Source organism: Drosophila gunungcola, unplaced genomic scaffold (genome assembly GCF_025200985.1).
Source record: "Drosophila gunungcola strain Sukarami unplaced genomic scaffold, Dgunungcola_SK_2 000001F, whole genome shotgun sequence".
NCBI classification, from domain to species: Eukaryota; Metazoa; Arthropoda; class Insecta; order Diptera; family Drosophilidae; genus Drosophila; species Drosophila gunungcola.
The window spans coordinates 12280269-12294290 of NW_026453197.1; the positions used below are offsets into that span (position 1 = coordinate 12280269).

Below are 14022 nucleotides of genomic sequence, written 5' to 3' on the forward strand. Positions count from 1 at the left end.
GGAGGCTTTGACTTTGTCCAGCTCAACATTTTTTCGCTCCATTTCATTTTTTCCAAGCATGACGCAAAATTTGTTACCAGCTTTTCCACACACAGCCTCACAGTCTCAGAGCATTTTCACAACCTTTGCACGTACAGCCAGCAACTGCAACATTGGCAACAGCAGCAACAACAGCAACAACAGCAACAACAACTGCAACTGCAACAGCAACAACAACAACAGCAACGGCAATGGCCCTCCATGGCATGCACGTAAAAAGTGCAATGGCCTTAAGTGGAAAAAGCAGTAATAGAAAATAAGCATGGACAAGGCATGGGGGCAAAACAGAAGAAAAAAAAAACAACTGCAAGAGCAGAGAAAAGAAAAGAAACCAGAGAAGAATTGCTGGCAGTCAGGAGAGTTTGCAAAAAGTTGCAGATCTCTGTTGTTAGCTGGCTGGATGGCTGGATGGCTGGATGGCTGGCTGGCTGAACGACCTCGCTGGGATCGGATCATTAGAAGTGGTGCTGCAGACACAACAACACACAGCACTGGGAAGAAGCTGCAACTTGCAGCAGCAGCAGCAGCAGTCTGCAGACGAAACCAAAGTGCTGCTACGTGCCTAGGAATCTGGCCACAAGTATATGTGTAGATTCTGCAATCGAAATAATAAAGCCAACTGTTGGACAATTTCCCAGACGTGAGGCTCTGCTCTTTGCTGTTCGATGTTCCCTGTCCTCTGTTTGTTATGAAGCCAAAACATGGCCAAGTTGTCACCGCACCCGCTGACAAACCAATTGACCTTTGCCCGCCGACAAAATCGACGCGGTTCAATGCACTCAATCAAGCAATCAATCAATTGTACCATGCCAAAATCATTAGTGCCACACAAAAATGCCGGCCATGGCTTGACCCACAGCCCACTTAAGGAAAAACTTGTTGAGGTCACAAGCCTGGATGTTTGGATGCTATTGCACTCAAAAAAAACTACGCTTTAAGTTAACAAATACCTTTCAGGGCTTTAATTCAGAGTTGATGGTTTGTAAATATATCTAAATTCTTCTTCTTCTTGAATAAATTAGTTATGTTCACTATTTTACAAAGAAATCCGTATTATCAATTGAAACTCAGAATCAAGCATTGAGAAATTTAATTTCGTATTAATAAAAAGCGATTGGTAGACCTCCCATCATTATTAAAGCTTATTGTGGGTTCTTTCCTTGATCTCAATATCTGTTCAATGAACTTAAATAATTAATAAACACTCTTATGCGTTTTTTTTTCAAAAAGTAAGCCTTAAGTAGTTTCTAAAATGAGAAAACTAATTATTTATTTTTACTACAACATTTTGTTACAGTTACGAGCTTCGTTTAATTTTTTTTTTTAATATCAAGGATCGTCTATGTTTTTGTGTATGTTTTATAGAAGTGCTCCAAAAACCCCAAAAATTCGATCTTGTTTTTAGAAAACGTTAGTAATTCCTAAAGAACTTGCATATTTTTATTGAACATTTATTTTTACATTTAATTCATAGGCTAGTACTTAAAAATAATTTTCTGAAATTGTAATTCGTTTATAATTTAGTACGTCTATAAAACTAAGTTTTATTTTTTCCCGACTGTAGTTGCTTGTCGCTGTCGCAGCTTGGGCTGTGTTGGATTTGGGCAATCAAAGCACAAATACCGCCGTCGCCAGAACATGCGCCAGGCGAATCGGAGACGAGTCTCTGTCTTTGGCAGTGGCATTGGCCATGGCAATATAGGTGGCTGGCTAAGAGCCAAAACGGAGGAGAGAAGCCTGGGTATACGGCCTGGTCTATACACAAAATGTTCGTGAGAAATTCGCACGCTTTTTTATCGCAATTGTTTACGGCGGCATCAGCAACATACTAGTACAGCATTGCTGTTGCTGTTGTTGTTGCTATTGCTGTTGCTATTGCTGCTACTTCGTTGTCAATGGCAACACCAAACAAAGCCCGACCCAAAACAACTCGAAATGGGCAACGTGACTTACATATTTGCCACCTTCATCTGCATCTTCTTCTGCGGCAATCGGTTGTGCTATCCCCTTCGATTGTGGGTGACTCGCAAGTCCGGATGATTGCAGTTACCCAGGCTATTGTTGCAGTTGTTGTGTTGTTGCGAAAATTAGAATTTCTAATGGTGGCCATGTCTTGAGCTGGGTCTGCATTTACCCTTGCCATTCCTTACCAGTTGTTGCAGCAGCAATTTGCGCGTGTTAAATGCAAACGCCGCAGCAACATTTAACTGTTAAACGCGCACACCAGACTTTAGACGGCAGACGGCAGACTGCAGTACCTTCCTGTTGCCTTGAGTGTGCCAAATTATAGTCAATGATTGAATTAAATTTGCAATTGAAAAGAGACTCGCCACGGGCAACGCCAATTCTGGCCTGGGAGTAGGCGGCAGTTAAGCCGATTTGGTGGCTAACGGACAACGGCAATAAGTCCCTCTTTTTTTTAGGTTTTAGGTTTTCTTTTTGGGTTTTTGGAAGGCTTTGGCCCATACCCATAACACGGATGATGCAAAAGTCGCTGGGAGGAAGATTTACTGTTGATGTCATAGGCAGCCAGCAATTGATGTTGCCTTTGTTGCCGTCTGGCACGTGAATGGGCATTTAATTGCATGTAAATGCAAATGGCTGGAATCATTGGAAGAATACAAAACACATCGGTTTAATAAGTTGTACGCCCGAAGTTCAATGTTGCGCTTGCCAAATCACACACGGAGAAATATTACTAGTTTCATTAAAACGTTGTTAAAATATCTGTTCATATTCATAGTTTTATTGTTTTAGAAAAGGATCTTAAATAAAAAAATAACATAATATGTAATATAAATAATTTATTTAAATCGTCATTAAAGAATGTCTTCATATTCATCGTTTTATTGTTTTAAAAGTATATTTAAAACTGTTTTTTAGAATAATAAGTCTTAATTTAAAATGTTATATATTGGATAAATATTTATAAAAAGTCTTCATTTTCTATTCATTAAATCGTCCTTAAAATACCTATTCATATTGATCGTGCAATGAATTACATTATTGAAATGTCAGGACAACAACTATTTATTGATGCCAAATATAAAGTATGATTTTTCTCAGTAAGTAATAGATTGGCGTATCATAGTCTCAAGTCTTCTCACCCTACCCACTTGTGGCAAGTGCATCGTTAAAGATTGTATGTGAAGGTAGGTAATAAATTATTAAAGCAAATTAAGCAAACGCCGCATCAAGGGAATCTATTTATAGTGGCGTGTTTCAACGCCAAGAAGATGAGCACATCAACTTCAGAGTGGGATGATGCCAGATAACCTGGCACGTAGGCGATTTCATCGATCTCGTCACTGTTTGCTGATTGTGAAATAGTGCAATTGGCTAGCGGTTATTTATGCAAACGGAACTGAAATCCAATGAGATTTTCAAATCAGTACTTTGACCAGAGCCATAGAACAAGTCTCCAGCTGCTCCTGAGCCAAGTTGGGCAGGCTAATCAACGGCCTAATGAGTGCTAGCCTCCCAGGTATTAGCTTTTATGTTCGCATTAAAATGCGAAAACAAAGGGTCGACAGGCCCCGAAAAGCCCGTAAAAACGGACGTCTGCCAGCACGAAGGGCATAAAAAATCAGAAGAGTATGCAGATTGCAGTTGATTTAGTTGTTTCGCTGATTTGAAAACCCTCATTTGAATAGTCTCTTCTACACGATTTCGACTTTAAGCTAACTTTAAGCATATGTGCCTTCAGGTGTCTAATGGACATCGTAAACCTGGAAAGGGAGCCATCGTTAGAGTCTATTAAATTTAAATGCATTTACTTTAACAAGCTTGTAATGAACTCAATTAGCTTAAATATTTTAATAATGCTTCCTTAAAGTTATAATATTAACAATTTCAAAGAAGAGCACTTAATTCCCTTTAATCCTGAAAGTATGCAGGGTTTTTTTAAGTTTCTGAAAGTCTGACTAATTTGCAGAAACAATACTTTATGACAACAATTTAAGACCTGTTTTAAAAATGTTTATACTTGTAAGCCCAATAATGCCACAAAGCTCAATTCTGTTATATGGCAAAACTTTCTTACTCATTGCTATGATGACTTTCAGTCTAGACTGGACTTACAGTCTGGTATCTACTGAACCCGAACTCCCCAAGAGCTAATTAGACGAACCCACTATCCAACTGTAACTGTTCCAAATGCGATCGCAGCATGGAGCTAATTAGCTGCCCAGCGGTTCACATGGCTGAATAAGATCAGTCGGCTGGGTTGGCTAATTAAAATCGCCAAAAGGCTCTCTCCACCTTTAACATGCTGGGCGCGCTCATAAAAGCGCACATTTCTATAATAAGCATGAAATACAGCCAGGATGGTGGTTCCAGGTTCTAGGTTCCAGGCTACAGGCTCCAGGTTGTATCCTCATCGGTGGCCAGGGAAGGTCCCGATCCCGGTATCGGCCAAAACTATAAATAACGCCTTGTCTCCGCGAGACTATGACCAGGCACAGGTATTGATGTGCGTCCTGTCCACTGCTTTTTAAATCAAATGATAATAAATCACCGCCAGATATCATAAAACATGTTGCTCATAATCATCGAAGCGGAGTCTTTTGGGTTGGGGCTGGGGGGATCCTAGGCCATGACACAAAAAGTTCAGGCCACGAGGCAGGCAGCCCGGTTTTGGTGGGAAATTTGCGCCGCTGCTTAGAAGTGGCCATGGATCTTCCGATCTTCCGATCTTCGGATCTTTGGCTTTTGTTGCTCCTGCAGCAGCAGCACAAGCTCCTTCTGAGCCATTGCCGTTTCCTAATTTGCATAAATGACAATGAGAGTCATAAAACATGCGTCGTTGTTGTCGTTGCTCGATTGTCTTGCCGCTGCACTCTTGCTTCTTTTCTGTCGCTTCTTTTTTTCATTTTTTGCTCTTTTTGTGTTTTAATAAAAAATATTGCTGGCTGGCTGCCGCATTTTCATCATCGTGCAACATGTTGTATGTTCTAGTACATTGCATAAATTAGATTTCGCGCTGATCTACACTTTTGCTGGCACGACGAAGAAAGTGCAACCCGAGGCGTTTTCCCTCTCCGCCAGAAAGAAAGAAAAGAACATAAGCATAAACATAAACAGCAGCAGCAGCAGCAGTCGAAGAGATGCTAAAGAATTTATATCGGCAAAATGACGGTCAAAAATGTTAAGGGCCAAAAGCGTGTCTGGAAGTTCAAATACGAGCAGAACAAGCAGGAAGCGGAGGCAGTCATGGCATGCCACTCAGTAGATTTGGAGGAGGATGATGGGGATGGGATGAGGATGAGGATGAGGCTGAGGCCCAGAGGATGCACTTCTGCCTGCTGGCTACTTGTGCGGCATGGCAAGGTGATGCCTGGCCTTCGTGTCCGGCCATTTCATTTCATTTCATTCAAAGACACTTCAACCTAACACTTAACCGAAAAATGTAAACCAAAAAATATCTAATTGCTTTCCTTACTTTTGAAGACAATATCTCTCGCTTACAATCAACACTCAATTCTTTTGAGTTTTAAAAGCATTTTTCTAGTCTAAGCACAGTCTAATTATTTACAAATTAAAAGAAAACCTTACGAACTTTGGCGAAAACTAGACATTATTTTATCTTGAACAATATAATTTAATCATTTAACTTTGATTTAAAAATATTTAACTTTTTTTGAATGCTGGAATAGTCCAAAACTTTCAATATCCAAATTTTGAAAGATTGTCAAACAAATACATTTTTTATTAAAGTATAAAACTTATACGTATTTAACTTTTTCTCAAGGCAAACAACATATACATAATTTTGATGGATTGGCTAAACAAATAATTTTGTTTTGTATTTAACCTTATTATTATTTGATAGACATAAAAACTTTTAAAACGAATTTTGAAAATAATTACTTAGTTTAAAATGGGATTACCAAAGAAGATAGTTTCATCCTTGGGGTATCTTTGTCTGTTAGTTAATTGGTAATTTCCCAAAGAGGCATGTTTTATATTTTATTTTTAAAGTGTATCTCTTGTTTGCCAGCTGGCAAGTAATCGTCGCCAGCTTCCTCCTCACGGACCGTCCATGTTGTTGCCCTTTTGAAATTTATCTAAGCTTCACTTGACACTTGTCGTCGTTGTCGTTGCCGTTGCCTTTGCCGTTGCGAAGTTCTAGAACCGCCGAGCCATCCGCTGGCAGTCGCAAAATTTCCGCAATCTCGCGCCTTTAAAGTTCCAGCAGTTATCATTAGAGCTGGGCTTCAATTTTCCACACACACACATACACACACAGTCAGATTGTTATTGTAACCTGCGGTCCACATCTGGAGGCTATTCGCCTTGTCTTTTTTTTTATTGCAGCATTTGACGCGCGCCTTTTTTTTGCACTCTCGGCCATAACTGGCAATTGCACGAACTATTTGCTGCCTTTACCTGGGGCTTAGGAACTGTCGAGGGCTTTCATAGGTGAGCATGAGATGATATTGCGCTTCTTCTACATATCGGAGCATTTGGATCTTCAGACAATTTTAAAGAACAATTTCTAGAAAGCATAAGATACATTATAACTTCACTTCTTTAATACTAAGCCTTTGTTTATTGAATAATATTTTAATACATAAACATCAAATACCCAAATAAACAAATATTTTAGTTATATAAGTATTTCACATATTATATATAAATAAATAATAAATATTTCAAATATTTGAGAAATACTTAATTAATAAAATTTTTTAAAATATATATATTTTTAATATATATTTTTGTTTTGCATTTGAACTTTCAAAGATATTTTGTATGTATCAGCATATTTCTATCAAAAGAATATAAGTTTGGCCTTTTGAACAGATTATAATTATCGTAACGATTATAATTATGTAAACTATATACCCTTTCTGTCCGATTTAAGTTCAAATTTCTCAAAAACCTAGCCGAAGCAATCCCGATAAGTTTGCAACCTTCAAGGTTCAAAGTATTTGCAGTCATTAAGTACAATTAAAGATCAGAACTCAAGGGCCTATCCGGTGTGCCCTAAACTTTGATCAGTTTGTCTATGGGCAGAACAACTCCCTCGTCCGCCGACTTATCACAATATCTCATGGACACCTTATTTACTTTTAATGAAGTGTTGGTCGGCTATCGCCATGCGGTTTCTTCTGCGAATCGCTGTGGGTAATTGATGTTGAAACTGCTCTGGAGGCTCTTTGGAGCTGTCAATTTGTTGCACCACTTAATAAGCAGCCCCATAAATGCGATATGTAATGCATTTCTCCCCCAACGCCAGTGCCAGTGCCAGTGCCAATTTGAAGGACTCAACTCAATTCAGTGTCTGGCAGATGCGTTGCGGCAATTTGTTGCACCCAAATGCAAGCCGCATGCCATGCCGCATAGAAGCGGTGGAAGTTTGGAGAGGTGGAATAGGACTCCATACTGCTGACCACATCCAGACCATGGGGTAAGCCCTTTTTGGGGCTCCACACCCGGCAAATCATTGCGCACGCTGCGATGCCGAGATTATCTTGTCCGATTGCGTTTACAAGGCAGCAGGAAGGGGGTTTTTTGGGGGCCTCGGGTGCACTGCGTCCGGCCAGTTCTCTCGCCTGGCCATAAACGCAATTAGAAGAACAATTGTTAGACATGCAAAGCGGGGACGTTGGCCACAATCCACAATCCCTTTCTGGGCAGCCCCGATTGCCATCTCGCGGGGATTGGGGATCCGGGATCGGGAATCGGGGATTGGGGATTGGCTATGTGATGCCCAACAGCGCGTGTGTGCGTGTTTATAACTCAAATGAGCAATTACCTTACAAAGGATTTTGTGTAGGGACGGCCGCTGTTGTCGAGGCTTTTAATAAACTCTTCACGATGCTGCACAGTGGTTAAAGTTTCCACAAGCCGAATTAGAATAATAATTTTCACACATAAGACAAGCAATTTTTTTGTTTTACCAAACTGTTATTATCAAATAATGTTATACATACTCAAGTAAAAATTTTTCAAAGAGGACCACTGATTAAAATGCTGTCATTGCAGCATTAAAAATCCCATTTTCTCAAAATATATTCTCAAACATTTAAAATTTCATGCACTAAATTTAAGGTTTACATTAATATATAAATTATAAGTATATTCGTTCTACTAGTAAGTCGGTGGAAAATCAATTATTGCATAGATTCTAATAAATTTCTTTCTGGGGTAATTTCAGTTTTAGCAAAAGAAATTATATCTCGAAATGTGGAAGTGGAATCATTTAATTATATTATTTTTTATAGTGCCAGCCAGGCAAGGACTAGAAAATAAAACTTCTACCGTAAGATTAACTTAAGTCTATGTATCCAAGTTAATGAAAGATCTTTTCTACTCTAAATGGATGATTCAGTTGGCTTCAAAGTTGCTAAAGGAATTACCCGATTTGGAAAGAAACAGCTCCACCAAAGCTAAGAGTATGCATGACAATGGATTGCGCTTTCGAGGTAAGAAGGTTGACCAGAAAATTTCTTTGGAAAATTGGTGACTTACAACAAAACATACAACATTTAAACCCCTAATTTTAACCTGCAGCTCCACCCGCTGTAAAGTATGTGTACTATCCTTACCCCTACCCAATGCAACCGTATCCTCAATATCCACCTCACGGATATTATCCACCACAAGGATACTATCCACCAAACGGATATTATCCACCCACCGGAAGGTATCCACCAAAAGGAAGTCCATACCCATATCCATATCCTCCTTCATCCGGGGGAAAATCTGCACCGGTGAATTTAAATATTCTTAATGCAAAACACAAAGTAAGATCTCCTGCCGGATTACCTGAACCGCCAGTTGCACCGGTGGCTCCATCTCCAGGCTTTGGAGCGCAGAATCAAAATGTAATTACTATAGTTATAGGAAAAGATCCAAAGTGAAGGCTATAATTAAAACTTGAGAAATAAAAATGCTAGCCAAAAAATGTAACGGAATTCTGTTAAAATAAAGAAAACCTTTGGAAAGTGTATCAACCTCCAGGACTAACTAAATTAGAGCAGATTACAATTGATTTCAAGTGCTCAAAGGTCATTTGATGGTCATATATCTCAACTAAAGCGTAACATTCTTTTTAGACGTTGATAATCAATTGACATTTTAAAAATTAGTTCTGCTAAGAAATCAAAGCTTAGTAAAATAAAAGGTTTCTGTGTCATTGTAGATTTTCCCGTAGCACAAACTACACGAAATGTCCAAATGGAGTCTTTTGGTAGTAGTTTTTTTTGTCTTAGTGCCACGTAAGAACTGTATTGAAAATGATGATTCTATGGTAAGAGCAAGTTACGTTTACATAACTTCCTATAATAATTTTTGTACTTTTTAAGCTGCTTAATAAACTAAACGGATCTAATCCGGAACCTCTGAGACCCCGATCGCCAAATAAAATTCCGTTTGATCATTTTGCCTATATACCCGATATATTCCTCCCTTTTTTACCCCCGAAACCACCACCACGCCCGGGACCACGCCCGGGACCACGTCCACGCCCTGAACCCACACGCTCACCTACTGCTGCTCCAATTGGAGGTCACATAAATCCTGTCTTATATCCCCATCCATACCCATATCTATACCCATATCCATATCCGCTCCCATATCCATGGTACCCACTAAATGGAACATATCCAAACCCTCCACCAAATGGAAAATATCCACCAAATGGACCATATCCACCAATTGGTAAGGATCCATATAAATAGAACCTTTTTATAGGACAAAATACATTAATCTCCCAAACCATCCTTTAGGAGTTCCCCCACCACCAGGTGTATATCCACCAAATGGACCATATCCACCAATTGGTAAGTATCCATATAAATATATCCTTTTTATAGGACAAAATAACAAACCATCCTTTAGGAGTTCCCCCACCACCAGGCGGATATCCACCAAATGGACCATATCCACCAATTGGTAAGTATCCATATAAATATATCCTTTTTATAGGACAAAATAACAAACCATCCTTTAGGAGTTCCCCCACCACCAGGCGGATATCCACCAAATGGACCATATCCACCAATTGGTAAGTATCCATATAAATATATCCTTTTTATAGGACAAAATAACAAACCATCCTTTAGGAGTTCCCCCACCACCAGGTGTATATCCACCAAATGGACCATATCCACCAATTGGTAAGTATCCATATAAATATATCCTTTTTATAGGACAAAATAACAAACCATCCTTTAGGAGTTCCCCCACCACCAGGCGGATATCCACCAAATGGACCATATCCACCAATTGGTAAGTATCCATATAAATATATCCTTTTTATAGGACAAAATAACAAACCATCCTTTAGGAGTTCCCCCACCACCAGGCGGATACCCACCAAATGGACCACAACCACCAATTGGTAAGTATCCGTATAAATAGATGCTTTTTATAGGACAAATAACAAACCATCCTTTAGGAGTTCCCCCACCACCAGGCGGATATCCACCAACTGGTAAGTATCCATATAAATAGATCCTTTTTATAGGACAAAGTACATTAATCTCCCAAACCATCCTTTAGGAGTTCCCCCACCACCAGGCGGATATCCACCAAATGGACCACAACCACCAATTGGTAAGTATCCGTATAAATAGATGCTTTTTATAGGACAAATAACAAACCATCCTTTAGGAGTTCCCCCACCACCAGGCGGATATCCACCAACTGGTAAGTATCCATATAAATAGATCCTTTTTATAGGACAAAGTACATTAATCTCCCAAACCATCCTTTAGGAGTTCCCCCACCACCAGGCGGATATCCACCAGGACCGGTACCGGTGGTTCCCACAAAACCACGTCCAAAGTTACCCGCTCCTCCAGGAATACCCTCAAAACCCGGCCAATATCCATCTGGACCGGAGAATGTTAATATCAATGATATAACAATAAAAAGAAACCGACGTAAGGTCTAAACATAGAACTTGAAAAAAAGATATAAATATTAAATTAAATTTGCTGTTTTTGCGCGAAATGTAAATGTTACTCTTTGTAATAAAGATGTAAAATATTTGAATGTTTTTTTAGTAAGATTGATTGTAATATAAATGACTGGCTGGTAATAAGAAGTTTATTTAAATTTTGAATTTATAAATTTATTAGTTTATAGTTACAAGAAAGCTTCCCACTTACCATCAAAGTTTTAACTGGACGTAAGCCAAATATATAATATTTCTTGAATATAACTATTTGGTTGTCCTAAATTAAAGCTAATATTTTATGGAAAATTTAATAAAATCATGAAACTTTTTTTTCTGGATAAAATAAGTATTTTTTCAGATGCCAATTCATTCAACCAAAAACTAAAAATTCATATTGTAAGAGGTATTTATTTATGATTTTATACATATATTATGGAAGGGAACACTTAATGAATGTAAATATTTATAACTTTCAAGCCGTTACCTTTCGTAGACCCCCAGACCACTGTGCGCTTTTAAAGTGTCTCGCGTTTGGCGTTGACTTGTGAGAAAGCTGGGCCGGCAGGGGCGAAATATTTTAGAATTTTCACAACACGTCACACGACAGCAGTTTCCGAAGCGGAGGGCATATGTGGATGGGTATAGTCGGCCTGGCACTGAGACCCTTGGCAGGCTGAGGGATTGCGAAATGCAGATGTAGAGGTTGCCCAGTCAGAATCTGAATCTGAGTCTGAATCTGAACCTGAAGCCGAGGCCGAGGCAGATTCTGGATGCTGCTGCGGCGGCCGGCACCCGCACGCTCATGGCTTGTATTTGGCTTGTTAACTGCGCTTGTTTACTTTATGTTAAATTAAGTTGAGAATCGTGCAATGCAAATCAGTGCGCAGTGCCAGCCGGAAAAGTCAGACCCCAGCCAGACTCAGACTCAGACTCCGAGACGAAGTCGTAGTCAAAGTCATAGTCCGAGCTGGAGCCGCATACAATTTTCCAACTCTTTTCTAATTGCCAAGCGGACGAGCGGGTTCTCGAGGAGAGGAGTCCACTGATTGCTTTGCATACGAAATGAATTAATGTCATTGAGGAAGAAGATGTTGCCAGTTGGCACTGCAGGGGCCGATTCTCCGGTAGCCAGAGACGAGTCTTCCAGACCGCTCGTCCCTTCTCTTCTCTTCTCTTCTCTTCTCTTCTCTTCTCTTCACTTCACTTCACTTCTATTTTTTTCGTGCCGGCCTGTTACTAATTTGAATTACAGTGCACCAGTCTCGAGACTAGCTTCCTTTTCATTATCTAAGGGTCTAAGACTTCATTGCTGGCAGTTATCAAATGCAGTACATCAGGCGAGCCAACAAAGCAGACTCCAAGTCAGTCTGAGAATTCAAAGACAGATGTCTGCCAGACTGTACACAAAACAAAATATATTCTTGCTTTCAGAAATACTTTATAAAAATAGTAATTTAAAGCTCTGATATATTATTAAGGATTAGGTTACTATAAAAACATTTTATATTCTAAAAATGTGTTCCATTTATAAGTTTTCATAAAATTCATAAACATATTTATTTTTTAACAGAAATATTGTAGCTAAATATTATTTTGCAAAAAGAAAACTAAAAAAAATATTTTATATTTGTTAATTAAATTGTGCGAATTCAACAAATTCTAAAATTGACTTCTATTTTTATTAAACATCCATACTAATTAAGATTATGATACTAATCATAAAATTAGTAATTCAATGAGTTAAAAAATGGAAACTGTTCAGCAAATATCATTTATGAAATAAGAACATTTTTTTGTTAAAAATTATATAGACTTACCAATCTAATTTGAATTTTTTGATTATGATAATTACTTTTGTTAGTTTCCAGATTTTATGTTTACTTAAATAAATTTTTAGATTCTTATCATTTCAATTTTATTTTCAAATAATTTCTACTTCTACTTTCTACTTTTCTACTATACTACTAATACTATATATTATTTTCTTTAATAACTTTTTTTTTTCTGTAGTATTTTCTTAAAGTGTACAATCAATTCTGGGCTCTCTCTTATTCTCACTCGACATCTTTCTCTGACTTCTTCCCAGCTGGAGTCGTCGTCGTCGCCACACACAATAATTAAATTCTTTGCCTTTGCCGTGATTGTTTCTACCGCCAAGATAAGTGCGGCAACAACTGCAGCAGCAACTGCAAGCTGTAAGTTTCCATTTGCCAGTTTCTAGTTGCAACTGCAACTGTCGCTTAGATAATGCAATGCAATTCAGTTCTTATGCAAATTTATGAGTGACTGACTGAGTGACTCTGACGGGCAACTGCCACCGGGCGAAAAGCAAGTGAATGGCATGCCATTCAACCTTTCTAACTTGGGTTAGAGTTTGGCATCCTCGGTCTTTTGGTTTGTTCGCCAGTTCGCCAGTCTGGTTCAATGATCTGCATCTATGTGTATAAGCGATTCCTGCTGCGTGTTTGTCACTCAGCCACGCCCACCGGGGGGAGGCGGGAGAAAATTCTGGAATTTCCCCTGCTGAAAGCATAATGACCATGTTGAAATCCGTTTGTCTTTGTTCTGCAATCTTTGCATTGTTCTGTTTTCTGGCAATTACAATTGCAACAATTAGACGTAAGTTGCATTTGCATATGTATCTCCGATGCTTTCTATGATTAAGTTGTGCCTTTAACTAATGAGTTTGGACCACGCTTGTGGCACTACAAGATCGACTTTTATAAAGTATGCTAATTTTGCGAAAAGAAACAAATTTCTAAAGCTGCCTACATTTGCATTTAAGATTTGCATAAGAGTAAAAGTTATTTATGTGTGGGGAAGCTAAACGAAACAAGCCGTAACAAATGAAGCTGCTAATGTAAATATTAAGCTATTAGCTTTTTGCGACTTGGATATGTGTAGCAGACCGTTTTTTACACATTTCTGGGACAGTTCCTAAATGTATCATTTTTAATGGGTTTTTGGCAGATTTATGAATGTCATAGTAGGCCACCAGCCACAATACCTAAATCTCAAACTTAATTATTCCCTACCCGTTTGTGTTCTTGCATAATTTATTTTTTAAATGGAGG

At 38.7% G+C, this 14022-nt stretch overlaps 1 protein-coding gene and 1 long non-coding RNA gene across 51 annotated transcripts; both read left to right on the top strand.

Moving 5' to 3' along the window:
- The first annotated feature begins 8199 nt into the window (after positions 1-8199).
- On the top strand, positions 8200-8952 carry LOC128263240 (uncharacterized). Its single transcript, XR_008268417.1, has 3 exons — positions 8200-8305; positions 8375-8468; positions 8557-8952. It is a non-coding gene; the product is annotated as an uncharacterized LOC128263240 (long non-coding RNA).
- A 235-nt stretch (positions 8953-9187) lies between these two features.
- LOC128263222 (proline-rich protein HaeIII subfamily 1) lies at positions 9188-11037 on the top strand. Of its 50 annotated transcripts, XM_052998055.1 has the most exons (12): positions 9188-9295; positions 9351-9705; positions 9774-9827; positions 9886-9939; positions 9998-10051; positions 10110-10163; positions 10222-10275; positions 10334-10387; positions 10445-10480; positions 10549-10602; positions 10660-10695; positions 10764-11037. In XM_052998055.1, exons 1-12 carry the CDS (start codon positions 9215-9217, stop codon positions 10940-10942), a joined length of 1065 nt encoding a protein of 354 aa, XP_052854015.1. In that variant the 5' UTR covers positions 9188-9214; the 3' UTR covers positions 10943-11037. The 50 variants fall into 50 exon arrangements, with proteins under 50 accessions (XP_052854015.1, XP_052854016.1, XP_052854019.1 ...); XM_052998056.1 differs by lacking the exon at positions 10660-10695; XM_052998059.1 differs by lacking the exon at positions 10334-10387.
- Positions 11038-14022: the final 2985 nt, after the last annotated feature.

Bases quoted from the DNA above. Each gene is read 5' to 3' on its own strand.
- LOC128263222 (XM_052998055.1), top strand. From the start codon at position 9,215: ATGTCCAAATGGAGTCTTTTGGTAGTAGTTTTTTTTGTCTTAGTGCCA. The intron at 9,706-9,773 runs GTAAGGATCCAT...ACCATCCTTTAG, and splicing joins TGGACCATATCCACCAATTG to GAGTTCCCCCACCACCAGGT. The intron at 10,481-10,548 runs GTAAGTATCCAT...ACCATCCTTTAG, and splicing joins AGGCGGATATCCACCAACTG to GAGTTCCCCCACCACCAGGC.